This window comes from Lonchura striata, unplaced genomic scaffold, assembly GCF_046129695.1.
Source record: "Lonchura striata isolate bLonStr1 unplaced genomic scaffold, bLonStr1.mat Scaffold_91, whole genome shotgun sequence".
NCBI lineage: Eukaryota > Metazoa > Chordata > Aves > Passeriformes > Estrildidae > Lonchura > Lonchura striata.
The window spans coordinates 956660-983208 of NW_027461190.1; the positions used below are offsets into that span (position 1 = coordinate 956660).

Here is a 26549-nt window from a genome sequence, read left to right on the forward strand (position 1 = left end):
CCTCCTTCCCCCACTGCATCTCCCTGCCTCAGGGCCTGAAAGCTGGCCTAGGGACAGCTGCAGGGCCACCAGGCCCGCTGCTCCCCCTGTGGCTCTCTGGGCCTCTCCCTGCCACGCTCGGGCCCTGTCACACGAACACCTCGGCACTGAGCCCTGTCTCGGGGGGCTTTGTCCTTTGCAGGCAACTGTGGTAATATGGAAGATCCTCCAGGAGCGCTGTGTCCCAGATATAGTGGATGAGCATTTCCCGCAGTTATTTGTGCATCTGCTCTTCCAAGTGTTCTTCAGCACCAAAGAGATGCCAGAGGCGGTTGGTACCTTCTGGAAGGGATGCCAGGAAGAACACGGCCTTGCCACCAGCCCCAGCAGGTGCTCTATCCCAGTCCTTCTGTCCCTGCCACATGGCCAGGGCAGGAGCCAGTGCTCCCAGTGTGACCCGGGCTTTGCTCTGCACTCAGGTTTGCAGTGAGGACCCTGAAGTCCCTGCTGTGCCAAATGGACTATGAGGATGTGGTGTTGTCAATGGAACGCAAGCGTGGCTGGGACACGCTGCTCTGTGCTGACACCCACATTTATGCCGTGGGTCTGCTGGCCAGGTGAGACCCCCTTCTCCCCATTGCTCCCGGCATTTGTGCTCTGTGTCTGGGGTATCCCACTCAGTCCCTGTGGCTGTGGGCCAGAGGCACGAGGGACGGCCAAGCAGACTGGGAAAGGCTGGGAGAGGAGGGTGCCCAGTAGCAGCCACATCTCAAAGGGCCCAGGTCCCCCTGCAGGGTGGGGGGTAAAGACAAGAACTGCATCAGTCTGTCCTGGGAGGGGCTTCCCCCCCCGGCTCAGGGTCTTAGTGTCATAGGAGCAGGCCCCCAGCTGGGTAATCATTATCACTGACTCCATATATTTCAGAGGTCCGATCAATAATAATTATTATTAAGAAACCCAGTGTTCTTATAGATAGTTATGATATAGATTGATTTAATGGGTTTTCAAGTCTAAACATTATCACCATTAGTTAATTAAAAAATCACGCTTAGGTAGACAAATCTCCGTAACATATTCAGATGTTCACAATACCAGGTGCAGCATGTTAAGATAAGAATGTTTTTTCATTCTTTCCTCTGATCTTCTCAGACTTTCTCAGGCGATGCCTGGGAAGGTTGTCTGTTTCTCTCTGAGGCCAGAGAGCTGCTGCCACATCTTAGTGCCATTTTCCGCCTTCCAGGGAGATACACAATGAATCCATCGATTTGTGTAAAAGCATCTCAGACTGTCTCCTTCAGTTGCTCCGCAAAGAGATGCCATACTGGAACTTCCCTGCCCTGGCATTCCTTGTGGAGGTGAGTCTGAAGGCCGGCGCTGCCTCCCAGCTCTCTGCCCTCTCGTAGCCGCAGCTGCCTGGGACGGTGCCCACGCCCTGTGCTGCTGCCTGGTCCCCGCCCTGTGCGGTTCTGGGCTCCTGCCGGCCGGGTCCCCTGTCACTGCCCTGTGCCTTTCAGGTCCTGCATTGCCTGGACTTGAGCGCATGCAGTGACAGCATCATGGATCTCTTGTCGAGGCACTTGCTGAGTGAGAGCACAGAGATGCGCCGCCAGGTTCTGAGGGCCCTCCTCTTGCTCAGGGATAATCCCTCGCTGGTAAGGAGGGGCAGCAGCTGAAGCCGTGCAGGCAGCGTGGGGCTGGGGAACGCAGTCGCTGGAACTTGGCTGGGCTTCAGGCACTGGGGCAGCCGCTCCCAGCTCTCCTGCCTCCCACTTCAGCTGCCCGAGTGCTGCGGGACAGGCCTTTGGCCTCTGGGCCCTGTGGCAGCAGGGTGGCCTTTCACACACCTTTGCTCCGCACAGGCCAAAAGAATGTGGAGCCTGACCGAAAGCCTCGGGGAGCTCCTGCAGGAAAATGACAGTGATGTGGTCAGGATGGCCATTGTTCTAGTTAGTGATTTGTTCCTGGATAATGACGCCCCAATACCCAGCCCCATCGCCCTGCAGCTGGCTAAGGTGCTCCTGCCACTCTTTGAACACGTAAGGCTCTGTGCCCTCAGCCACGGCCACTGGCTGCTGCCCAGACACTTGGTGCCCTGTGGAGATGCAGGCCTGCACCAACGTGGGCCAGAATCAGATGATGCCAAGGTCTTGTTTCCTTCCTGTTACACAGGATGACAGGCATGTGCAGTGGATCTCCATGTTTGTATTTCGAACCTTGCTGTCTACTGCAGAAGAGGAAGGAAAAAAGCTCCTGATGACACAAGTGTGTCACAGCCTGCTCCCACTCTTCTTCCACTGCCATGATGAGAATCAGAGTGTGGCAGAGGTGAGGACTCGCGGGCTGCTGCTGTTCCCCTGGGAGAGGGCTTGGCTGCCTCCTACCCTGGCACCTAGTAGGCTGGATCCTCCTCCTGGCCCTGGCACAGGGATGCTGATCCTGGGCTGTAGGGCGATTTCCGTGTCTCTACTGCTCTCCAGGCTTCTCAGGAAACCCTCCTTTGTGTGGCCAAATTCCTGAACAGGAGAGATCTGGAAAAATCTGTAAAGAAGGAGAAACTGTGGAAGTTCATAGAGATCCTGGTAAGGAGGGCCGGGAAGCCGCAGCCCCAGCCTGGAGCAGCCCCTGAGCGCGGTGCTCGGTGTGCGGGCTGGCAGCTGTGCCCCTGCCCGCTGCTGCAGCCCGAGGCCGCGCGGGCTCTGCTCCAGGCTCCTGCGGCCCCAGCCGGGTGCCCATGGAGCCCCGGCCCGGGGGGCTGCGGGGCCAACCCTTCCCTCCTGTCGCTCTCTCCAGCTGGCAGAGGACAGCAGCAGCGTGGCCGAGCACCTGCGCCGGGCCCTGCCCTACCTGCAGAGCCCACAGGAGCCCCTGCGAGAGGCGGCCGTCAGGTTCATGGGTGAGCCACGAGCCGGGCCAGGAGGGCATGTGGGCACAGGGCTGGCGGCGCCGCTGGCAGGGAGCTGTGCCCTGGGCCTGACAGGCTCTGTGTTCCCAGGGACGGCCGGGCGGCACCTGAGGGGGAGGAAGGAAGAGCTCCAGCTCCTCTCTGAGGGTGAGTGAGGGCAGCGGGCTGCCAGCGGGGGCTGCCGGGGAGCTGCGAGCCCTGCCCCGGCTGCGGAGGGCTCTGCTCCCTGTGCGGACCAGGGCCGGCATGGGCAGAGCACACAGAGCTTTCAGGGCACCTGGGGGATTCGTGGCCAGCAACTTCGGGCTGATCCAGCTGGTCCCTGCTCCCTGCTGGCCATGGCCAGAGCCGGCTGGGATGGCCCTGGCACAGAGTCCCCTCGGGTCCCCTCAGAATTGGGAACTGACCATGGCTCTGTTCCTCTCTCTTTCAGCCCTTGAAGGCCTGACCAATGACATCAGTGACGCCGTCGGAAGCCTGGCAGTTCAGACACTGTACATCGTCCAGGAAGCAGAGAGAGCTCCATATTCCATCTTCAATAACCTGCGTGATCGGCTCTGCAGGGCATGGGGGAGACGGCCTCGTCTGTCAGGGCTCGGCTGGCTGCGCTGCTGGAGCTCTGCAGAGAGCTGATTCCAGAGGCTCTGTCTGCTGGGGCCACCTGAGCCAGCAGGAATGTTTTATTTCTTTAACATTGTTCTTTTCTTCTTTTGTTTCTCTTTAGCATGTTAATATAGGATGTGTTGTAATAGACAGACTCCCAGCATCTTTCTTTGGCTGCCCAGGCTCTGCAGGGCCTAGGGGAAGAGGGAGAAAATGGTTCCTGGGCTCAGCAAGCTGCCCAGGCATGCAGGGTTGCAGGGAAAATGGCCAGAAGCCCCTTGGCCTTTGGTGGTATTGCTGAAGCCTCTGTGCTGCCCACAGAGAAGACGGGCAGGGGCTGGAGCTGTGGGGATCTCTGTGAGAGCAGTGCCTGGAGATGGCCACAAGCCCTGTCCCAGGCAGGAAGCACCATCCGTGTCCTCCTGCCCGTGTGTTGCTGGCTGGATTGCTGAGGGCTCCCAGGTGCCTCTTGGTGGGGCTCCTCTGGAGCTCCTGTGGGGCTGCGGCGCTGCTGCCGGGCAGGTTGGCCGGGGTGGGGAGAACCTGAGGAGATGGGGCCACAAAGGGATGAGGGGCTGTGGGAGCCCTGACAGGACAAGGCAGTGGGAAGGCACGGGGGGGACGTGTGAGGGAGTGGGTAACGTTGGCTCGGGGAGGAAAGTGGGTTGGAGCCAAAGAGACCACTCACCCTGATGTTTATGTGGCAAACAGAGCACATTTATTCTCAAGCCCTTCCTTCTAAAGGGCCTTTGAAAACCCAGTCTGGATTTCACTGCTCTGATCTCTGTGCCCCTTCAGATTCTGGCCTGGGCAATGCCTGCAGCCTTGGGAGAGATGTGATGGGCCAGGCCCCTGTCAGTCAAAGCAGGGCTGGTACATTCACCCCGTACAAGCCAGCCTGCACGGTGACACACGGCACCAGAGTGCGAGGCACAGCTCCGGGAGCTCCCCGTGAACCTCAGCTCTGGGACCACTGTCTGCCCCAAGCTTCAGGGGCTGCAGTGGGAGCCCGGCTGGGCTCTGCCCTGGGGCCATCCTGCAGGGACAGCTGCAAACAGGGAGCATTCCCTTCCACAAAGAGCCAAGCCAGGGCTGCAGGGCAGCTGCTCCAGCCCCAACTGCACTGCTGAGTGCTGTGCTCTGGGGCTGGGGCTCCCCGCACAGGAGACTGCACTAGTGTGCCAGAGGAGACAGAGAAGCTGCAGCTTCAGCCTAACTGAGGTGGGTGCGTGGGCTGGGAAGAGTGGGGAGGCTCCAGGGGATTCACAGAGCTCATCCTGCTGCAAGGATGAGGAAAAGGGAGCAGGAACTCAGCAGTGAGGAGAGCTGGGGGCTGGAGAGCAGCTCTGAATGACACTAAAATCCCACCAGACCTCTGAGACATTGCTGCTCCTCAGCCAGTGACAGGATGAGTCCCTTAGCCTGGGGCTTGGCCTTCCTCATGGCGAGGGGCACCAAGGAAGGGAACAGTGTGATGGAGACAGGAATGGGCTGGGAACTCACTGGGGGAAAAGAGGAAGCAGTTGGGATGTAAAAGGCAGGGAGAAGAGAGAACAGTTCAGAGAAGGGCTGAGCTACTGCTTGAGCAAGCTGCAAAAAGTCATTTGGGGTCATCCCAGATTGATTTCATTTCAGAAGTTATTGAACAAGTTTATTTTTTGGGTGGCTGCATGTTTTCTTGAGCTGTATTGCTAAAATGCTCAAGCCAGTCTGTGCTGCAGGGCACCCCATTTCTCCTTTGGCTGATTGCAGCCCCGAGCTGAGCTCCAGCAGGGCCCTGGCAGAGCCCAGAGCAGCCTCAGCACCCGCAGAGCCCGGCTGCAAGGAGAGAAACCAGAAAGCCCCGTCAGCTGAAGGCTCCTGTCCCCTTGTCCCAGCCACCTGCGGTGCCCAGGCCATGCTGGCCATGCCAGAGCTGTGCCCAGAGCTGCCCTTCACTGCTGCCTTTGGGAGCAGAGCAGGAGGGCAGGACATGTGCCCAGCCTGCAGCCAGCCACGGCACCTCCAGCCCTCAGCAGCTGCCCAGAGCAGGACGCTCCTGTGCTCGCTGCCATCTCCCCAGAGCTCTGATCCCACCATCCCCAGCAGACAGGACCCACCTCACGCCATCCCCCGCTGGAAGAAAAGCTGGTCCCAAACGATGCCCTCAGCCTTCTCCAAGGGCACGGCCCATCCACGCCACAGCTGCTCCCAAGCACGTCCTGATCCAGACTGGGCCCCACCTGGAACGCTTCCTCTAGAAAGACAAACATCAAATTATGGAAAATAGATTACAGACAAAAAGGGGAACAAGAAAAAAGGTCAAAAATCTTATCTCTGTCAGGGCCCTAAGGAAGGCCCAACCCCTGCGTGCCAGGGAAAAACCCACCATGGGGGAGGGAATCCCAGGCTTTCTCCCTTCCCCTGCACTGCCCTCATGGTGATCCCAAAGCAAACAAGGGCAGTGGAGCAGCCCAAGCCCTTCCTTGCCTGCAAAGCAAAGCAGCCCCTGCACAGGGTCTGGAGTCCCACCTCTGCTCCCACCATGGGGGTTTGTTTGTGTCAGGCTGGCTGCCCCAGCCCAGCCCCAGCCCGGGGCACGGTGGGTGCTGGGGGCTGTTGGCAGGGCCAGGAGCCCACTCCCATTTCATATCCACCCCAGCCCATGTCCCCAGCCCTTCCAAAAGCAGCCTGGCAGCCAACTGAAGGATCAGCTGCATCCGCCCCAGTAAAGGGGGAACCTTTGGTTCCCAGCCAGGCTGTCCAATGCCCAAATCTGGGAGCATCCCCCAGTGTGTGGATTCATCTGCAAACTCCCTGTGGAGCCTGGCTTTGGAGGAGGTGTCAGAATCAAAGTCCACCATCTTCAGCCTGCCGGTGGTCAAGTGGAGCAAGAGGTTGTCATCCTTGATGTCCTCACTGTCCCCAGCAGCAGCAGCCCCACCTGGGACAGCTTCTCCAGGGGCTCCTTCTTCCCTGGGCCAGACCAGGCTGTCAGGGCTCTGCCCAGGGCCCCAGCCATCCATGAACCATGGCAGGCAAAACCAGGGGGATGTTGGCCACCAGTGCTTGCCACACCAGGTCTCCAGCTCAGCTCCAGCCCATGAGCTGTGTTCCCTCCTGCTGACCCCTGCTCAGAGCTACAGGCAGGACAAAACCTGTCTGGTTGTCTTTGCCACTGAGTGCCAAGAGATGTGTGGAGCTGTTACCTGCCAGGCTCCTGGATCCAACTGTGCACATGGATCTCTCCCATCTTCTAGGGCAGAGGAACATGGATCACGGAAAATCTCTTCTAAGGATGGCCTGTCCAAGGGCTGCATGGACAAACACCTCTTAATGACATCCTGGCACTCTGGGGAGAGAAACCAGAAATCACCAGTCATTTGGAGAAGTTGCCCCCTTTTCCCGTACCCAGGCCATGCTGGGTGTGCTTAGAGGTGGGCCTAAACTTCCCCATGGATTTTCTGTTTGGAGGAGAGCAGGAGAACAGGACATGTGCCACCTCCTCAGCAGCTGTCAGAGCAGAATGCCCATGAGCTGCTGCTGTCTCCCAGCACTGGTATTGCTCCCAAGGCCAGAGATGAGGATCCACCTTGAGAGAGCCATGGTGGGAACAAGATCTGCCCACAGATATCTCCTGGCCCCTCCTGAACGGGTGCTTCCCCATGACCAGGTGGTGCAGCAGAAGGTCCAGGGACCAGATCGTCACTGCCTCACCGTGGTAGCGTTGCTGGTGGATCCCCTCTGGTGGGCTGTAGGACAGGGTTCCTGTGGAACACAGACACAATTCATCAGGGGGATGCTGCAGCCTCCAGCACCTGGCGGAGCAGCCCCCGCGCCTCCTCCTCCGGCAGGAATCCCCGCTCCGCCAGGAAACCCGACAGGTCCTGGCACCGCTCAGGATGCTCCAGCACCAGCACAAAGCTGTCGGGGAGCTGAAGCCACTGCAGGAGCTGAATGACACCAGCACAGCCAGAGGAGACCTTGTCCAGCAGCGCGATCTCCAGGGCTGCGCTGGTGCCGTGGGGCTGCGGGAGGAGCACGATGCCGTCAGTGGGGCTGATGCCGTGCCGGGGGTCGGGAACCCCTCAGCCAGCCCGGGATGCTCTGCGCCCTGCGCTGGCCCCACGCCCGCTCTCCCTCCAGGCGTCCTGGCAGCTCCCACCCTGCCGGGCCCCGGCTCAGCCCCGCCCGGCACGGCCCGGCTTCTGCCGCTGGCCCCGCTCATCACCAGCTCGCCCCGGCGCCGGACGCGGTTCCCTGGCACCCTTTTGATGGCCACCTGCGAGCCGAGGGCAGCAGCTGGCTGAGCTCGCCGCCTGCCCCGCACAGCCCCATCCTTCTCCTCCTTCTCCTTCTCTCCCTCCTCCTCCTCCTTCCCCTCCTCCGTGCCCGCCGCCGGCCCCGCCGCTCCCCGGGCGCCGTCCGAGAGCCGCGTGGCCGCGCAGCCGCCGCCGCAGCCGCCGCTGCCCAGCAGCGAACCCGCCGGGGCCGCTCCTGCCGGGCCTCCTGCGCCTTCCCTGCGGGCGGGACGCGGCTGTCAGCGCTCGGCCCGGGCCAGGAGCGGCCCCGAGCGCCGCCCGAGCGCCCCGGGCCGGCCATGCCCCGGCGTTCTCCCCCGGCATCCCAGATTCGCCATGAAATGGGAACCCTGAGCTTGTGGAAGTGCCTGAAGGATGCCCTGTTCCTCTGCAGGGACACTCGGGCTGAGACAGGAGCCGGAGCCCTCTCTGGGGAAGCCTCCTCCGAGCTGGAATTTGTGCCGTGCTGGGAGAGGAGGAGGAGGGGAGAAGGCTGGCACTGTGTGGCAGGAGCAGGAGGTTTGGGCCGCAGGACATTCCGTCTGCGCCGCTGCCCCGCAATGGGCGGGAACGCGGTGGGGAAGGCTGGGGGACACTGGAGCGGGATATGGATGGCACTGGGGGGACTGGGAGGGCCTGGGAATGAACTCAGGTGTATTGGGAGGGACTGGGCTGTGCTGGGAGGGACTGGAGGGGCACTGGGGCTGTACTGGGCTGTACTGGGGATGAACTGGGCTGTGCTGGGAGGGACTGGAGGGGTTGAATGGCTGTTCCCGCCCGCACTGCCTCCCATTTGCCGAGGCTCCCGCCTATCACGGCCTCAACCAATCAGCGCCAGGGATCATGGCTTTGTGGGCGGGGCTTGGGGGCTCCGCCATCTTTTCTTTTGCCTACAACTCCCGTCATGCTCTGCGGCCCCATAGAGCCCCATTAAAGCCGGGACTACAACGCCCGTCATGCCCCGCGCTCCACAGAACCCCGGTTCCGCCCCCATCTGTCCCATCAGTGTCCCCCAGACCCTCCGGGACACCCAAGTGCCCCTCAGCGCCCATTCGGGACCACCAAAATATTACTGGCAAAGTACAAAAGAACAAGAAACTTTGGAAAAGCGTTTAATACAAATCCAATCCAACTTAAATCACTTGTCATAGCAGTAACTTCATTAACTCAGCCCATTTAGCCTGGAAAGCCCTAAACACTGAAGTTGTTCAGGTACCCACAATTGTTCCATATAAAGGGCATTAGAAGAAGAGGAAAGAGAGAGAGAGACAGGAAGACAGAAGCTCCACAGAAAGACACACATGTGGCTCCGAGCTCCCGGGGCTCCAGTGTGGGTGAGACACAAACCCCAGGAGAAGGCAGAGTCCATACCAGGGGCTGACCTTGTGCTCCTTGGTTTTAAGCCCCTGGGCCTTCGTGGGCCTCCCCCCAGCTGGGACTTCTGATATCTCAGGTGTTCAGAGCTGGGTCAGCGCTGTCCCATCTGTGTGACTGATTGACAGCTCAGCCCAAGGTGTCTGGGGACATTGATCTCATCCAGCCTCTGACAGCGACCACGGTGACACTGGGGAACCTCATGGGACCGTGGGTCAGTTGTGACAAGGCAGGTCCAAGGACACCGTGGTGACACCAGGGAACCTCAAGGAGCCATGGGTCAATTGTGACACTCTGGGGACCTCGTGGAATCAGAGGGGACCATTGCGAAGCTCCCATGGATCCAAGGGCCCAGGGTGACACTGTGCAGCCCAGAGTGTTACGAGGAGCAATTGTGACACTGTGGGTCCCCATGGAACCAAGGGAACATGGGACAGGCTGATGCCTTAAGTTTTAGCTTCCATATTTTCCCAATTCTGTGCTGTATCAGTCTGTAACTCTGAACTTCATGTAGAGTGTCAGCAAGTTCTCTTACAGTGCAGTCAGACAAAACAATCCTTTTCCTGCCTGAGAACCATAGACACCGCTGAAGCTTCAGGCCCAAAAAGTGAAAACACCAGCGAATTGAGGAGAGCAGACTGGGAGGGTGGGGCTGCATAATCTGAAGGTGTAATTGGACAATTAACCCCAATATGGAAATGAACCAAGTCTTACAAAATTGTGAAAACGTGTGACCTGGCGTCCATCCTGGATGTACCCTCAGCCAGGCCCTTGTACTGCCCAGGTGAATCCTTTGAAGGCCTTTTTAATAAATCCCCACTTTACTCCTGTAACACTGTCCAGCCTCTGCTCTAGGTGGCCTCTCAAGGCATCAAGGCCTGGCTGGCTGGGCCACCTGGGGGCCACCTGACAGGTCCAGCTGACCTTGGCATGTCCAGGGCTGCTGCTCATCTGCCCTTGGAGCACTGTGGCTCGGTGCTCTCCTTCCTGTGGAAAGAACTGTCCTTCTCTTCCAGGTGCCCATGGCCAAAATTTGGATTCCTCTTCTTAGTTTGCTTCTATGCAAAGATTGTTCCCAGATGAAACCTGCCAGGACAGACAGACCTGGCTGGCTTGGCCACCCAGGGGCCACCTCTCATCTTCCTGTGAAACACTGGGACCCTGTGCTTTTCTTTCTTATGGGAAAAAAGCACCTTTCACATCCAGGCACCCATGGCCAAAGTTGGGAATCCGCCTCCAGGATTCCCTATATCCATGGATTTCTCCGAGGTGAAAGCTTCCAGGAGAAACATGTCTGGCTGGCCTTGGTTTCCAAAGAGCTGATTCTTATCTGCATCTGAAACACTGGGGCTTTGTGCTTTCCTTTCTGATGAAAAGAACTCTTCTTCCTGCCCAGGTGCCCATGGCCAGAACTGAGATTCCACCTTCAAAATTCTGAATATCCAAGGATTTCCCCCAGATGAAAGGTGCCAGAGAGACAGGTCTGGCTCTCTTGGCCTATGGTGACCACCTCTCATCTTCTTCCAAAACACCTGGGCTCCACGCTTCTCTTTCCTATGGGAAAAACCATCCATCTTGACCAGATGCCCATGGCCAAAGTTTGGAATCCTCCTCCAGAATTCCCTAGGTCCAAGGATTTCTCAGTGACAAAAGCTGCCAGGACAAACAGGTCTGGCTGGCTCGGCCTCCCAGGAGCCTTCTCTCTCTGCTTCTGCCCCTGCAACACTGGGGCTCGGTGCTTTCCTTCCTATGGAAAAGAACCATCCTTCTTAACAATGCAGAAATGGCCGAAATTGGGATTCCACTTCCCAGATTCCCTATATGCAAGGGTTGCTTTCAGACAAAAAAATACCAAAACGGAGAGGTCTGGCTGCCCTTGGCCTCTGATGGTCACCTTTCATCTGCCCCTGAAACACCAGTGTTCCATCCTTGCCTTCCTATGGAAAAGAACCGTCCTTCTCCTCCAGGCAGCCAGGTCTGAAACTGGCATTACACCTCTAAAATTCTCTATATCCAAGGACAAAATCTGCCAGCACCATCTGATCTGGCTGCCCTTGGCCTCTGGTGGCTGTGGCTCATCTGCCCCTGGAACGCTGGGGCTGGGTTGTTCCCTTCCTGTGGAGACCATGGTGGCACGGTGAGGACCTGGTGGAACCATGGAGTCCATTGTGACACTTTGGGGCCATGGTGACACTGCGGGGCTCCATGGAACCCAGAGACCACCATGAATCTGTGGGGCCTTGTGGAATCATGGAGACTATTCCGACTCTTCAGGGCCTGGTGTCACCAAGGGGGCATTGTGACACCTCAGGGCCTCCTGGAAACAAGGGACCAGGCTTCATGGAATGAGGGGAAGAGGGAACAGGTCTGGCTGGCTTGGCCTCCCAGGGGCCACCTGACAGGTCTGGCTGATCTTGGAATGTCCAGGGCTGCTTCTCATCTGCCCATGAACCACTGGGGCACCGTGCTTTCCTTGCTATGGAAAAGAACTGTCCCTCTTTTTCAACACCCATGGACAAAATTGGTACTTCCCCTCAAAAATTTCCTGTATGCAAGGGTATCTGCCAGAAAAAAACCTGCCAGCTCTGGCTGGCCTTGGCCTCTGGTGGTCGCATCTCAGTTGCCTCAGAAGCACTGGGGCTCTGTGCCTTCCCTCCTGCAGAAAAGAACTGACCCTCTTGTCCAGGGGCCATGGCAGGAACTGGAATGTGGCTGCCAAAATTCCATCTATCCTAGGATTGCTCCCAGACAAAAGCTGCCAGGAAGGACAGTTCTGCCTGGCCTTGGCCTCTGGTGATATGAGCAGAATGTTTTCCTTTGCAAACACCTTGGAGAGGGCCCAGAGATCTCTTGAGCTGGGTTTTGCAGGCCTCAAGAACATAACCCATGTATGGAGGCTGATGTGCCTGGGCTCAGCTGTGAAGAGACTGAGGACAGATCAGGAGTGGCCTGGCAGGGCTTGAAGGGTGGATGTGGAAATGGTGGAGCTTTTCTCCATAGTGGGAATCAGGCAGGGAGAGAAATTATGCCCCAAATGCAGCTGGGGAAGTCCAGACTGGACACAGGAGAAGAATTTCCCTCCCAGGGCAGGGCTGTGGTGCAGCACGTCCCCAGCAGGAGCCTGGAGCAGCCCAAGGCTTTGTGTGGCCAGGCAGGGGCAGCAGGAGGCAGAGCTGCCAGCAAAGGAAGGGCCAGCGAGGTGGGGCAGCCGGGGGTGACGACAGCCTGCAGGGACAGAGGCGCAGGGCAGGGACACCGTGGGACAGCCTGGGCTGCAGAGGGCTCAGGGATGTGCAGCAGCTGCAAGGCCCTGACAGAGCCAACCTGTGCAGCCCTTTGGCCATGGCTGCTGGCCCTGGGCCTGAGGCCACCAGGGGACAAGTGACCCTTGCAGCCCTGGGGCCTCAGTGCCTCCTTGTCCCTGCTCAGCAGCCTGGCAGGGGCCGCCCCATGGTCCTGCCCTTGGCACTGCACATCCCCACATGCCAGTGCCCATCCCGGGAAGAGCCCTGAGCAATGAGGGAGGGACAGGATCTGCCTTGCCAGGGGCTGGGGCTCAGGCCTGGGCCCTTTGCATTCCTGAAACACATCCAGGTTTGCTCAGCACCAGAGACACCTTTCCCTTGCTTGTCTCCAGCTGTTAGCTCTGCCTCCAGCATTATGCTCTACTTGGGGACACTTTCTCAGTCGTGTCCCTCAGTGGGACCCATTAAAAGTCCAAGAAACTTCAATGTTTCAATCTCACTTTGAGTTTTGAGAAGTTTTTTTAGCACACTCTCTGGGAATGAGACTAATGAAAACAACAGCAGCCCCTGAGAGGTTCATTAAAATCCTTGTGCTGTGTCTGTGCTGCTGAGCTGGGCTGGGCTCCTGGCTCAGAGGGTGATCCTGGTAACCAAGCAGAGCTTCAAAAGCACATTTCTCTTGCTGAGCAGCTCTTCTCCCAGCCCAGCAGGGCTGGGGCACTGCCTGCAGCCAGCCTGGGCACAGCACAGAGGCACAGAGAGCTTCAATCAGTCAGGGCTGGGAAGGGGCTGAGAAGTGCCTGGGGCAGAATCACTGCCAGCCCTTGGCACAGGAACCTCTGGCTGCAGGACAATGCAGCTGCAGCTCCTGCAGTGATCTCCTAAATCTGGAACATCCCAATGCCCACAGACCCTGTGAGTACAACTCTGAGTATTTCTGGTGCAGGGCAGGTGAAATGCTCATGAAGCTCTGACATACTGAGGGGTTCTGATAAGTCATAGAATATTTCCAAGACAGCGATTTTGATAAAAAGGAGGAAATTTCCTTAAGACTTTTTATTAAGTTTCCTATTATTGGTGAGTAGCAGGGAAGGGGGATAAATATTAATGGTGGAATTCGAATTTTGACAAGTGCATGAGACATTAGAACTGTTATTTTAGTGATCAATAGGTTCACAGGAGATCCGTAATGTGCTTTCAGCCACTCTGTCCATGGACAGCAGCAGCATCACCTTTGCTGGAGCCATCAGGCTCAGTCTCAGCTGTCCTTTTCCCAAGCTGCAAACAGAACCTGCCCCCAGCCAGTGCCCTGCAAACAGGCAGAGTTCTGTCAGGCCAAGGAGAGTGCACAGAGATTTGGGGTCTGGGAGTGCTGGCAGGGAGAGATCAGGCACAGGGAAACACTTGCAGGAGGAAAATCTCCAGGAAGCAGAGAGAAGATCAGGGAAGGAGAGAAAACAAAACCCAGAAATGCTGTGGCAGGGAGAGTTTAGAGATGCCCAGAGGATCCCCTCCAGTGCAGCCCCTCCCTCTGAACAAGCCCCCTCCCTCCTGTGCCCCAGCCAAGCCTCTGCCCTCAGGGCCGGGGCTCCAAGGCGTGCAGCCCCTCCTGTGCAGGCAGAGCTGCAGCAGAGCCGTGGGGCAGCTCTGCAGCCCCGGGCCCAGTTCCCTCTGCAGAGCACAGGGCTGGGAGCAGCTGCCCGGCACTGGGGGCTCTGGCAGGGGCACAGCTGGCTCAGGGTGACACAGCTGTCCCCAGTGCCTGGCTCTGGACAGTGCTGGAAGTGCAGCCAGGGAGGGAGCTGCTTCTGCCTTCATCCAGTGCCATCAGAAGGACACTTGGAAATCTCCCTGAGATTTCAGTCCAAGCTGGGAGCTTCAATGCAGGGTGCAAACATGTCGTAGAGCATCTCTGAGTTATAAGATTGATGGGGAAGGGCAGAGGTGTTGTGACACTGAAAATGCTGCTGGGTTGGTGAAATGAGCAACGTGAGTCCTTGGCTCCAAAAGTGGAGCTGGACTGTGGTGGATCCATCTGCTCTCAGCAGTACCTGGTGACATTTTAGGGGAAGCGTGGGAAGATGATAACCCTCCCGAAAAAAAAGGCTAAACTCCAGAGAAATCTGAACAGGTCAGACCGACAGACCATCTCCCCTCACTTCCCACTCCTCACTTTGCCTCAAAGAACTTGCTCTGTTCTCCTTGGGGAAAACAGCAATGCAGAGATTTTGGTATCCAGGAATACTGGGAAAAATACTGCAGAGCTTAAAAACAAAACCCCAAAACTCTTAAACACAAAAGTGAGTCAGAGTGTGCTCCAGAGGTGGATGTATGCAAAATGTCTTTGATTTTAGTTAGAGATATCTCCTTTAACCCTTCACTGTCCTTTCCCCATGAACAGGTGCCCATGTGCAGCCACAGCAAATGTCCAACAGCAGCTCCATCAGCCACTTCCTCCTGCTGGCACTGGCAGACACGCGGCAGCTGCAGCTCCTGCACTTCTGCCTCTTCCTGGGCATCTCCCTGGCTGCCCTCCTGGGCAACGGCCTCATCATCAGCGCCGTAGCCTGCGGCCACCACCTGCACACGCCCATGTTCTTCTTCCTGCTCAACCTGGCCCTCAGCGACCTGGGCTCCATCTGCACCACTGTCCCCAAAGCCATGCACAATTCCCTCTGGGACACCAGCAACATCTCCTACACAGGATGTGCTGCACAGCTCTTTTTCTTTCTGTTCTTCATGTCAGCAGAATTTTATCTCCTGACCATCATGTGCTATGACCGCTACGTGTCCATCTGCAAACCCCTGCACTACGGGACCCTCCTGGGCAGCAGAGCTTGTGCCCACATGGCAGCAGCTGCCTGGGCCAGTGCCTTTCTCTATGCTCTGATGCACATGACCAATACATTTTCCCTGCCCCTGTGCCATGGCAATATCCTGGGCCAATTCTTCTGTGAAATCCCCCAGATCCTCAAGCTCTCCTGCTCCAAGTCCTATTTTAGAAAACTTTGGCTCATTGCAATTAGTGCCTCTTTAGGACTTGGTTGTTTTGTGTTCATTGTTTTCTCCTATGTGCAGATATTGAGGGCTGTGCTGAGGATCCCCTCTGAGCAGGGACAGCACAAAGCCTTTTCCACCTGCCTCCCTCACCTGGCTGTGGTCTCCCTGTTCCTCAGCACTGGCACATGTTCCTATCTGAAGCCCCCCTCCATCTCCTCCCCATCCCTGGATCTGGCCCTGTCAGTTCTGTACTCAGTGGTGCCTCCAGCCCTGAACCCTCTCATCTACAGCCTGAGGAACCAGGAGCTCAAGGCTGCAATGAGGAGACTGATGACTGAATGGTTTCAGAAACATTAAACTGCTGGCCAGTTTCTGCAAATCACTTGTAATAAAATAATCTTTGATATTTCTAGTTGGTTTCATTTTGAAGATGCTTTTTTCTTTATTTTAGGTTTTTAAGATTGTCCACAAAAAAGTATCATTTTTTGTGCCATTTCTCAATTTGTTTGTCTCCACTTTCCCTGTGCCCACAGACTGTGTCAAGGAGGGGCTGCACTTTTGGTACCTTTTAAGAAAAAAGGATATCCCAACAAAGTTTTCTGCAGAGATGCCCATTTGTTGCCTTCTCTGGAGCTGCAGCAGCAATGTCTGTGTGCAGAGCTGGGGCAGATCAGGGCTGGCACAGCAGCTGTGCCCAGGAGCAGCAGCACTTGGTGCTGCCAGTGCTGCTCCCGTGGCCCTGCCCCGCTGCCCTGGTGGCCCTGGTGTTGCTGCAGGGCCTGAGTGCTCTCGGGGCCGGGCACAGTCCTGGGGGTGGCAGTGCCGGGGCTGCAGCAGGGACAGGCCATGGGCACTGCTGGGGCAGCGCTGATGCCTCAGGCCAGGGCCTGGGGGCTCCAGGCTCCTTGCCCAGGCTCTCTCAAGAACATGGCCAGGCCAATGCTCAGCACAGAAAACCCCCGTGAGCAGCCCCAGGCTGGCCGTGGGCAGGTTGGGGGCAAACAGCATGGCTGATGCTCTGCAAGGGCCCTGGGAGAGACGGGAAGGAGCAGCAGAGCAGGGGCTGATCCATCCCCAGTGCGCTGCACAGCCCAGGGCAGCGTCCCAGAGCGTCCTCATGGAGCTGTCAACAACATCCCCCCTCTGCAGCCCTGGCCTCTCCCCCAGCTCACAGAGGTGCCGCATCCTTGCAGGCACAGACACGGCAGCACTGGCTCAGCAGCCCCTGTTTGCATTGCACACAGCAGGCAGGAGCACCCCCATGCTGTTGGTGTGGGGACATGAACCTGAGGGAGCACAAATGCCATCAGCCCCTGGGGCCAGGAAGGGCTGGGGGATGCCAAGGAAACCACTCAGCTTTGTCCTGGCCTCTGCAGACAGCCAGAAAGTTTGTTCCCATCAGCTGAGAGTTTCCTGTCCCACTGCAGACGCTGCTGCTCAGAGCCAGGGTTGCCTGGCAGCCACCCCCAAACTGCCCTGAGCATTTCCTTAGTTTCCCCTTTGCTTTTTTTACTCTTCCTGATAAAAATTTCTTCCTCTTTCCCAACCCTGTTCCCTCCCCTGCACACAGCCCATCCCTGTTTTCCCTTTCCTCTCTGTCCCCACTCCCCATTGCAGTTCCTGACTTGGCACCATGGGAACATCTCTTGGGGAGCAGGATCATCCCACAAGTGCTGCAGGAATTGTCTGCAGGCTCCTGCAGTGCCTGGTGCTGTTCCCTTGCCAGAGGCACCCAAAGCCAGGGGGGCACATCTGGGCTGCTGTGTCTGGCTGTGGGGCTCCCGGTTCTGGGCAGTGAGGAGGAGCTGCAGAGGCTCTGCAGGACTGACAGGATGGGCTTTGGGGCTGTGAGGAGAAGCTGAGGGACCTGGGCTGCTGGAGCTTCTGAAGAGGAGGCCCAGGGCTTCTCCTGCAACTGCTCCAAGGGTGTTTTCAGAGAATCCCAGAATCAGCAAGGTTGGAAAAGACCTTGGAGATCATCGAGTCCAACCTGTGCCCTGACACCACCTTGTCTTCCCTGAGCCTCCTCTTCTCCAGGATCAACAACCCCAGCTCCTTCAGCCACTCCTCACAGCACTTGTGCTCCAGATCCCTCACCAGCCTTGTTGCCTTTCTCTGGACATGCTCCAGCCCCTCCATGTCCGCCCTAAATTGGGCGGCCCAGAACTGGACACAGCGCTCGAGGTGCTTCCCAACCAGTGCCCAGCACAGGGGAAGAATCACTGCCCTGCTCCTGCTGGCCACACCATTCCTGATCCAGGCCAGGAGCCATTGCCCTTCTTGGCACCTGGGCACACAGCTGGCTCATGGCCAGCCTGCTGTCCATCAGTCTTTGCAGGTCCCTTTCTGCCTGGCTGCTGTCCAGACACTCTGTCCCCAGTCTGTAACGCTGCAGGGGTTGTTGTGGCCAAAGTGCAGGACCCAGCACTGGGACTTGTTAAACCTCACCTTGTTGGATTTGGGCCCTGGATCCAGCCTGTGCAGGGCCCTGTGCAGAGCCCTCGACCCTCCAGCAGATCAACACTCCCAGACAACTTGGTGTCACCAGGGTTAATGAGGCCCCAGAGTGTCCCAATGGTCTCCATGATTCCATGAGGCCTCCCAGTGTCACAATGTCCCTTTGGTTCCATGGGACCCCTTGGTGTCACAAAGTCCCTTGGATCTTTGGGCCCTGCAGTGTCACAGTCACCGTGGTCCCCCAAGGCCGTGCAATGTCACAGTGGATCCTTGGTTTCATGATGTCTGGCAGGGTAGCAATGCTCTCCTTGGTCCCACAGTGCCACAATGGCCTCTCGGTCCCAAGGGCCACCATGATGTCAAACATGTTCCCTTAATTCTACAAGTCCCTGAGGAGCAGCAGTGGCCCCTTGGTTCCATATATTTTTAGACTGTATTAGAAGATGCTGGGGATAAATATCAATTGGACATTGCAGATATCAATTGATAAATTGGAAAAGAAAACTTAACAGGACAAAACAATTCTTTCTGCATTGTTTTAAATATAGTATATTCACTTTGAATAAACTCCAGAAATCTGTCTAATTCACCACAGATGAATTGAGGACATGAATTTTCCCATAGGTTTTTCTTCTTCAGGTGTTTATAACATATATTTATGGGCCTTTTTCACGGAATTCCTGAACAGAAGAGCTCAAAAAAGCAGAGGCCTTTGGAGTAGGAAAATTCATCAGTAACCCCCAAGTGGCTAAGGATGCATCCCCATCAGAGCAGCAATGAGCAGAAATGGGCACAGCTCTGTGGCTGCCCCAGCTCTGGGATGGGCCCTGGGCCTGGAGCAGGAGCAGCTCTGGAGGGCCCCAGGGCCGGGGCTCTTGTGCTGGCCTGGGCAGATGGGATGGCAGGAGGGGCTGCAGAGCTCTCAGCACCTCAGGCAGAGGGGAGCAGGGCAGCCAGGGAGCTCCTTTGGCCTTGGCCAAGCCCCTTCCCCCATGGTGGGGCTGAGTCCTGGCTGAGCTGCAGCTGCTGCTGTGCCCTTGGCAGGGGCTGAGGCCGTGGGGCAGTGCCCAGAGCAGCCTGGGCTGAGCAGAGCTGTGGGGCCAGAGCCGGCTGGGCTGTGCTGGGGAGAGGCCCTTGGTGCTGCCCAGAGCTCAGGGCAGCTGGCAGAGCTGGCAGGGAGCTGGGCTGGGCTGGGAGAGCCTGGCACAGAAACCATCAGTGTCCAGCTCAGCCTGGCTGAGCGGGCAAGGGCAGGACTCAGCCCAGGCCTTGTGGGGCAGGGCCAGCGCCTGGGCAGGCATTGAAAACAGGCAAGAGCCCGAGAGAGGAGGCTGCTCTGTGCCTTTGGGGCACGGACAGAGCAGGGAGGGGCCCAGGACATTTGTCAGCGCCAGCCTCTGTCTGTGCCAGCCCTGGGCAGCCCTGGCTGCTGAGCCCAGCTCTGCCCTGGGCTGAGTTTGGCTGTGGCCCAGCTCCATCCTCCTGCGGGGCTCAGGGCCTGTTCCTGGCCATGGCCAGCCCTGGCCGCCTCTCTGCTGGCTCCGAGGCCGGCAGAGCCCGGGCAGGGCTGTCTGTGCAGCCCCACAGGTGCCACGGGCTCTGCAGGAGCTGGCAGAGGCTGCCCAGCAGGGAGGCCATGGGGCACAGAGCCCCAAGGCTGCCCAGGGCCCCACGGCACAGGGGCCGTTCCCAGCCGCAATGCTCCTGTCCTGGGCTGGGCTGCACAGGGGCTGTGGCACCATGGCTGGGCCAGCACAGGGCCACCGAGGGGCCACACAGCCGCTGCCGGGGCTGGCAGCAAGGCCGGGCACAGACAAGGAATTGCTGAGCATGGCCTGCGCTGGCCAGGGCTGCCTGTGCCCAAGGCAGAGCTCAGCTGCCCTTGGGGGCTGCAGGAACACTCAGGAGCCCAAAGAGCCTCCATGGCTGTGCTGGAGACCAAGGCTGGAGCAGGGAAATGCAGGGCTTCTGCACCATGGGGAGGGCATGGAATTCCAGCACACACCTCAGCTCTCTGATGGTCCCGGCACCGTGCTGGGCCCTGTTCCAGACTGGAGCAGAGCAGATGTTGATGGCACAGGAGCCCTGGGGGCTGGCAGGGACCTGCAGTTTGCAAGGTGCTCTGCTCTCCCTCAGCTCCTCTCTGAGAGATCCAGTCCCAGCTCGGCACCTCAGGGCACAAGTGGCACTGCCTGTTCATGGGCACACAGCTGATGTCTGTATGGAAAGGAGCACAGATGTTAGTACTTGTACATTTCATAGTATACATGGTTATTTTTTTTTTTTTATCTGGGTCACTTGAGAATGGTTAAGAAATGGCAAAGTTTTCCCACCAGGAACAGGAATTTCCTGTAAGTGTACTGATTGCATGAGGAGAAATACTGATCTTGTCTTCTATTTTCATCACCAATATTCAATTTATTATATCACCTCCCTCTTCCTTCAGGATTTTCCAGTATCCTGTTGAAATTGACATGTCTAAGGACATCTCTTCACTAAACCAACTGGATCTATGTCCTTCCTGGTGCTCCCAGATTTCCTCATCTAGGTGCTCTCTGGTCATTCAAGCGCCTCTCAATTCACAGGCTTCATGCTATGAGTTCAGGGAGTTGTTCACTCTTTCAGAAGTTCAAATAAATATCATATTACTCAACATCGTAATTGTATTTTCATCCATCACAAAATTACTTTTTGGTATGTCTTTGTCTAAAACTGTCTCTGTACAGAAATCCCTTGGGGATGGGAGACATGTCAGCTGCTGCTGGGACATCACAGAGAGCTGAGGGAATAGCTGTGATGGTTATTAAACTGTTCCAATGTTCAACTTGTGTTTTCTGCCAAAAAAACCTTTCTGTGCCTCTGAGTGTCACCATCCCTGAGCCCAAAGGACACAAACCTGATGAGTTGTGGTTCCCACTGCAGGGGCACTTGGACCTTGGCTCTGCACAGGAGAGCTCTTCATCCACTTTCCCTCTTTTCCTCCCTCTGGGCATGGAGGGAGCTCCTCACTTCAGCCTGTGACTCGGGTGTGTGCAAAGAGCAAATCTGGGCAGAATCGGGGCAGGGAGGGTTTGGGGGGACCTTGGGATCTGTGCTGGGCACAGAAGGTGTTTTCCATTGCTCTGAGACTGTCTGCTGTGCAAAGTGGATTTAATATCCAGCAGAGGAATGACTTTTGCATTTGATGGAGCTGTGCCTTCCCTTGGCTTTGTTGGCTGGCAATAAATGAACATCCCTCTGTGTCTCGGGCAGCTCTTTCTCCAAGGAAAGCAGGTGGGAGTTGGAGCCCAGGAGCTGAAAGCTGCAGGTGCAGCCTGGGCTGGAGGGAGCTCAGATTTGCACAAGGCTGCTCTGAGTGCCAGGGCTGGAATGGGGGAAATGGTGGGGTGGGGGTAGGGACAGTGTCTGATGGATTGTCAGCCACAAAGGGTCTTGATTTTCATATCTATTCAAACTGCATGGGAAGGTACTTGGATTCAGTGTCAGTTGGAGATGGCAACTATCATTGTATTAACAGAAAAAAAAACTAAACAGGACCTGAAAAATCTCTTATCATGGTCTTTTTAAATATAGTATATTCACTTTGAATTGGCTTCTGAAATCTGTCTAATCAACCAGAAAATATTTGAAAACTTACATTATTCCCAGAGGCTTGGCTTGTTCAAATATTCTGAATGTTAATGAGCCCTGGGGCACTGAATTCCTGAACTGAAGAGCTGAAGGCTGAAGAAGCCTCTGGAGCAGGAAAATTCAGCAGCAGCCTCCAAGTTGCTGAGGATGTCAGCAGCCCCACTGAGGCCATCCCTGCCCAGAGACCCTGGGGGAATGAGCAGACAAGGAGAGCGTCCCTGGGGCTGGGGCAGCAGAACTCAGAGGCACCAGCGGCTCCAGCTGGGAAATGGAGTGTGGGATGGGGCTGTGAAAGCCCTGCCTGGACTGTGCCAAGCAGGACACACAAGCCCTGACACCCATCCACTAAAAAACTCACGGAAACATTCAAAAAGAATTACAATAATTTGTGTCCTCTGAGTTGGACTCCCTGGAGAAATACCAACAAGAGATTCTTGGGAGCTGCAAACAACAAAACAGGCTTTGCTGGGAGCTTTAGAAAATCAGATAAACTTTGGTAAAATTTAATATGACATTCAAAGAACAAAAGCACTTGTCAAAGCAGTATCTTGGCCCATTTAACTTCACAAACACTAACATTGTTCTATTTTAAGTTGTGGAGTTGCGTTATTTGGATGTTTTATTATCCCTGTATTATGTATTGGTTTATTCCTGTGTACCCCCGTGTGCAACTTGGTTTATCCCCAGTTTTCCCGCCTTGTCCTCCCTTCCCGCCTTCCCAGTATCTATCCATCACCCTGAAAGAGGCATTTTACCCCCCCCCCCCGGGTGCCTTGTCTATCACTCGATGCCCCTTCCCATCCATCCAGAAGCTTCTACTCAGGGCACCGGGTGATTGGGCGAGGACCTGGGGCTCCCCCCATATCCTTCCCCCATTGGACCCCATCATATCCCCCCCATCCCGGAGCCACCCCCTATCCCTATCCCCATTGGTCGTTGGATACCCCTCCCTTACAGTTTATAAGCCAGTGCAAGCACCTTGTGCTTGTTCCTGTTGGCTGGCATCGTTCTAGGATATTTGGCCCCGTTGGGCTACAATAAACTTGGACTTAGCCCCCAGCAGGATCCGCTCTTCATTTACCACCGCGAGGCTTGCTAGCGCTGCCCAGAACCCACAAAGGCACTCTCCAAACCCCAGCAGGGAGCGGCGGAGGGTGCCTCCATCGCCCACTCTCGCCCCAGAAAAGAGCTAGCCGGGGCTGAGACAAAGGGAACCGGGGCGGGAGCGCGGCATTAAGTTAATCAAAATTTGCAAGTGGATGGAATTAGAACAAGAAGACAGAAAGAGAGAAAGACAAAAAATATTTAGAGAGGCACATGCACAGCTACCAACTCCTGGATTCCAGCAATGTTCAGACAGAAATTCCAAGAGGAGGTAGGGTCAAGATGTGTGCTTGTCTTGTGGTCAGCTTTAAATACCCCTTGGTCTTCCTGGGCCCTTTCCCCAGGTGGGACTTGGGGTCATTTGGTCACTCAGGAGCTGGGCTGGGGCTCCAGGGGTGGCTGTGCAGCATTGCCTGTGCTGTGCCAGGGACTGGCAGACACTGCTGGGCTGGGATAGAGGCTCTGGGGGGATTGGGGTTCCAGGGCAGAGGGGGTTCCAGGGCAGGGCAAGGCTGGACTTGCCCTTTCCTCCCTCACACATGAAATGTTTCCAGCCAACATTCGCCTCCAGTCTGTCACAATCAGCACTTGAAGGTGAAATCCCAATTCTGGCCATTACCACCTGCAGGAGAAGGACAGTTCTTTTCCATAGGAAGAAAAGCACAGAGCCCCAGTGCTTGGGGGTCAGGTGAGAGCCTCACTAGGCCAAGGCCAGCCAGACTTGGCAGGAATGGCAGATTTTGTCTGGAGGCAGCCTTTGGATATAGGGAATTTTGGAGACAGAATCCAAATTTTGCCCATGGGCACCTGGAGAAGCAGGACAGTTCTTTCCCATAGGAGGGAAAGCATGCAGCCTTCCCCAGTCTTTCATGGACAGATAAGCAGTGACCCTTATGAAATGACTGCCAGCCAGATATATCCTGGCAATATTCCCATGGGAACAATCCCTGGATATAAGGAAACAGAGGTGAAATCTGAATTCTGGCCATGGACGCCTGGAGGAGAAGGACAGTTCTTTTCCATTGGAAGGAAAGCCCTGAGACCCAGTGCTTCAATAGCAGATGAGAAGAGACCCTCAAAATGCCAAGATCAGCTTTTAGGCAGCCCCTGGAGGCCAAACCAGCCAGACCTGTCCCATGTTCCCTTGGTTCCATGGGACCCTCAAGTGTCACAGTGGTCTCCATGGTTCCTTGAGGCCCCACAATGACAGGTGACTCCTCTGCTCCACGAGGCCCACAATGTCACAATGGACCTTTGGACCCTGGGGGTTTGTGGTGTCACAATGGTCTCCTTTGGCTCCACAGGGTCACAATGGAACACTGATGACACGAGGCCCTGCAGTGTCACAATGGACCTTTGGTTCCCTGCAGCCCTGCAGTGCCACAAAAGCCTCTTGATTTCACAAGGCCCCACAGTGTCACAATGGTCCTCTTGGTTCTGTGGGGACCTCCAGGGTCACAATGGTCTCACTGGTGCCATGAGGCCTCACAGTATTGTAGCATAATATCCCCATCGTGGTGATAGTTAGCATTGACTCCATGATTCCAGAAAGCTGATCAATCGCTTAATCATACTATACTATACTATACTATACTATACTATACTATACTATACTATACTATACTTATTAAGAAAAACTCATCGTGCTTACAGACAGTCCGATGCACGCAGACCAGATTGGTCATTGAATGCAAACAACAGCACCACTGGCCATTTAAGAAATCACCCTTTGGTAACAAATCTCCATAACACATTCCGCATGTTCGCAACAGCAGGTACAGCAAGAAAAGATAAGAATTGTTTCTCAATCTTTTCTCTGAGCTTCTCACAGCCTTCCCCAGGATGATGCCTGGGAAAGTTGTGCCTGCAGCTCTGTGGCCAGAGAGTTGCAGCCACATCACAGTGTCACAATGCTTTGCTTATTCCATGGGGCCTCGTAGTGTCCCAATGGTTTCCATGATCCCATGAGTTCCCTCAGTGTCACAATGGAATCCTTGGTTCCATGGTGCCCCACAGTGTCACAATAGCCCCTTGCTTCCATGAGGCTGTGAAGTCTCTTAATGGTGTCTCCATGATTCCATGAGGCCTTGCAATGTCACAATGGAACTTTGGCTCCATGGGGCCTCTCAGTGTCACAATGGTTCCTTGGTCCCATGACACCCCAAAGAGTCATAATGGTCTCCACAGTTCCATGAGGCCGCACAGTGTCACAGTGTACCCTTGGTTTGATGGGGCCTCTCAGTGTCTCAGTGATCCCGACATTCCATGGAATCACACAGTGTCACAATGGACTCTTGGTTCCATGGAGCCCCACAGTGTCACAATGGTCCCTTGGTCTCACAGTGTCACAAAGGTCCCTTGGTCTCACAGGCCCCACAGTGTCACAATGGTCCCTTGGTCTCACAGGCCCCACAGTGTCACAATGGTCCCTTGGTCTCACAGGCCCCACAGTGTCACAATGGCCCCTTGGTCCCACAGTGTCACAATGGTCCCTTGGTTCCTTGGTGCCCCACAGTGTCACAATGGTCCCTTGGTTCCATGGTGCCCCACAGTGTCACAATGGCCCCTTGGTTCCATGGTTCCTGTGCTGGTGCATTCCCCCCTCCCCTTCTCAGGCTGCCCTGCCAGCTGAGAAATGCTCGCTGGCCTCAGCCTTGGCCAGCAGCCCCTGGGCTCAGCTCCTCTGGAGCTCAGCACAAACACGCTCTGCTCCAGGCACTGCTGCTGCCCAGCCAGCTCCTGGCTGCTTTAGGAGCAGCCCTGGGAACTGTTTGTGTTCCCTCAGTGGCACAACATCCCTGTTCTCACCCTGCCAAAGAAAGCTGCTGATGCCAAGTGTGGCCAGGATGAAACATGGCTGGGACTGCAGCCCCTCTCTTGGGGCCCTACAAACAGCGCTCCAAAAGGAGCCCTTGGAGCTCTCCTGGGCCAGCGACTCCCTCTGAGTGGGGCCTCTCCGAGCCGGGAACTCTCCCGTTTGCTGCACTCGGGGATCCCCAACAACGAGGGAGCCTGGGCCGATCCCCCCACTCCTCCAGGCTCAACCCTTCCCCGCTGGGGAGATGCCAAAGCATCCGCAGGGAGCATTTCCCTTTGCTCAGGGGAATTTCTCATAGGTGCCTTGCACTGACTCTCTGTGTCTGTGTGCACACAGGAGTGCCTGTGCTGGGCAAATGTGGCAGGAATGCTGCTCCTGGAGGGGTCTGAGTGCCTTGGATAGCTGAGCCAGTCAGGCCTGTAAGTGAGGTTAAATTACAAGGTCTAAGTTAAGTTAAATGCTTCTAGGAGTTGTTCTTTTGCTAAGTTGTTATGTTTAATATAAGTTATAGACTGAATTAAATACTGTTAAATGTTATTCCTCTGTTAAATTGCTAAGTTGTAGGTTATAAGTTAGGTTAAATCCTGTTAAGCCCTTCTCTTTTGCTAAATTGTGGCTGTGAAACTGTCATTCAAGGTTTAGATGTAAGTTTTAAGTCCTGTTAAATTGGATCTCTGTTAAGATTTTAGGCCATATTCCCTTTATCCTTGCTCTCACTGCCCTTCTGTCACATACACACACACACACACACACACACACACACACAGTTCTCAGTTAATTTCTGGTTTGATTGCCTGGATTTTGTTTGGTTTTGTTGTTGCTTTGTTTCCTTGCTATGCCTGAAGTGCCCAGTCAGGAGCAGAGTGACTCTTGCCAAGGAACTTTGTGCTGCTGTCACTTTAATATTAAATCTGTTTTTTCCTGGTTTTTTTTTCAGTGCTCCCAAGCCCTCGTTGGTGACAGGGTGAAGGAGCCCTGGCCCAGGCTCTGGCCCTGGGGGACACGGGGATGCTGCCGGGGGGTCCCTGTCCCCCTGTCCCACCCCCCATGGCTCCAGCCCCTGTCCCCATGTCAGGCTCTGGGGTCGATCTCGTGGAACATCCTCTGGGGGAGGCTGCGGCGCTGGGGGCAGGGGGACCCGGGGGGACAGGGGACCC

At 56.1% G+C, this 26549-nt stretch overlaps 2 protein-coding genes across 2 annotated transcripts in view; one reads left to right on the forward strand and one right to left on the reverse strand.

Moving 5' to 3' along the window:
* Positions 1–26549, reverse strand: part of LOC144248810 (uncharacterized) — a 75195-nt gene that overhangs the window by 22826 nt on the left and 25820 nt on the right. The gene's annotated exons all lie outside the window — the stretch shown is intronic.
* Positions 15153–26360, forward strand: LOC144248793 (olfactory receptor 14J1-like). Its single transcript, XM_077790782.1, has 2 exons — positions 15153–15724; positions 26330–26360. The coding sequence occupies exons 1-2, from the start codon at positions 15153–15155 to the stop codon at positions 26358–26360; spliced, it is 603 nt and encodes a 200-aa protein (XP_077646908.1).

Coding starts and splice junctions, on each gene's coding strand:
- LOC144248793 (XM_077790782.1), top strand. CDS start 15,153: ATGTGCTATGACCGCTACGTGTCCATCTGCAAACCCCTGCACTACGGG. Junction 15,725..26,329: donor AGGAGACTGATGACTGAATG/GTTTCAGAAACA, acceptor TTTTTTTTTCAG/TGCTCCCAAGCCCTCGTTGG.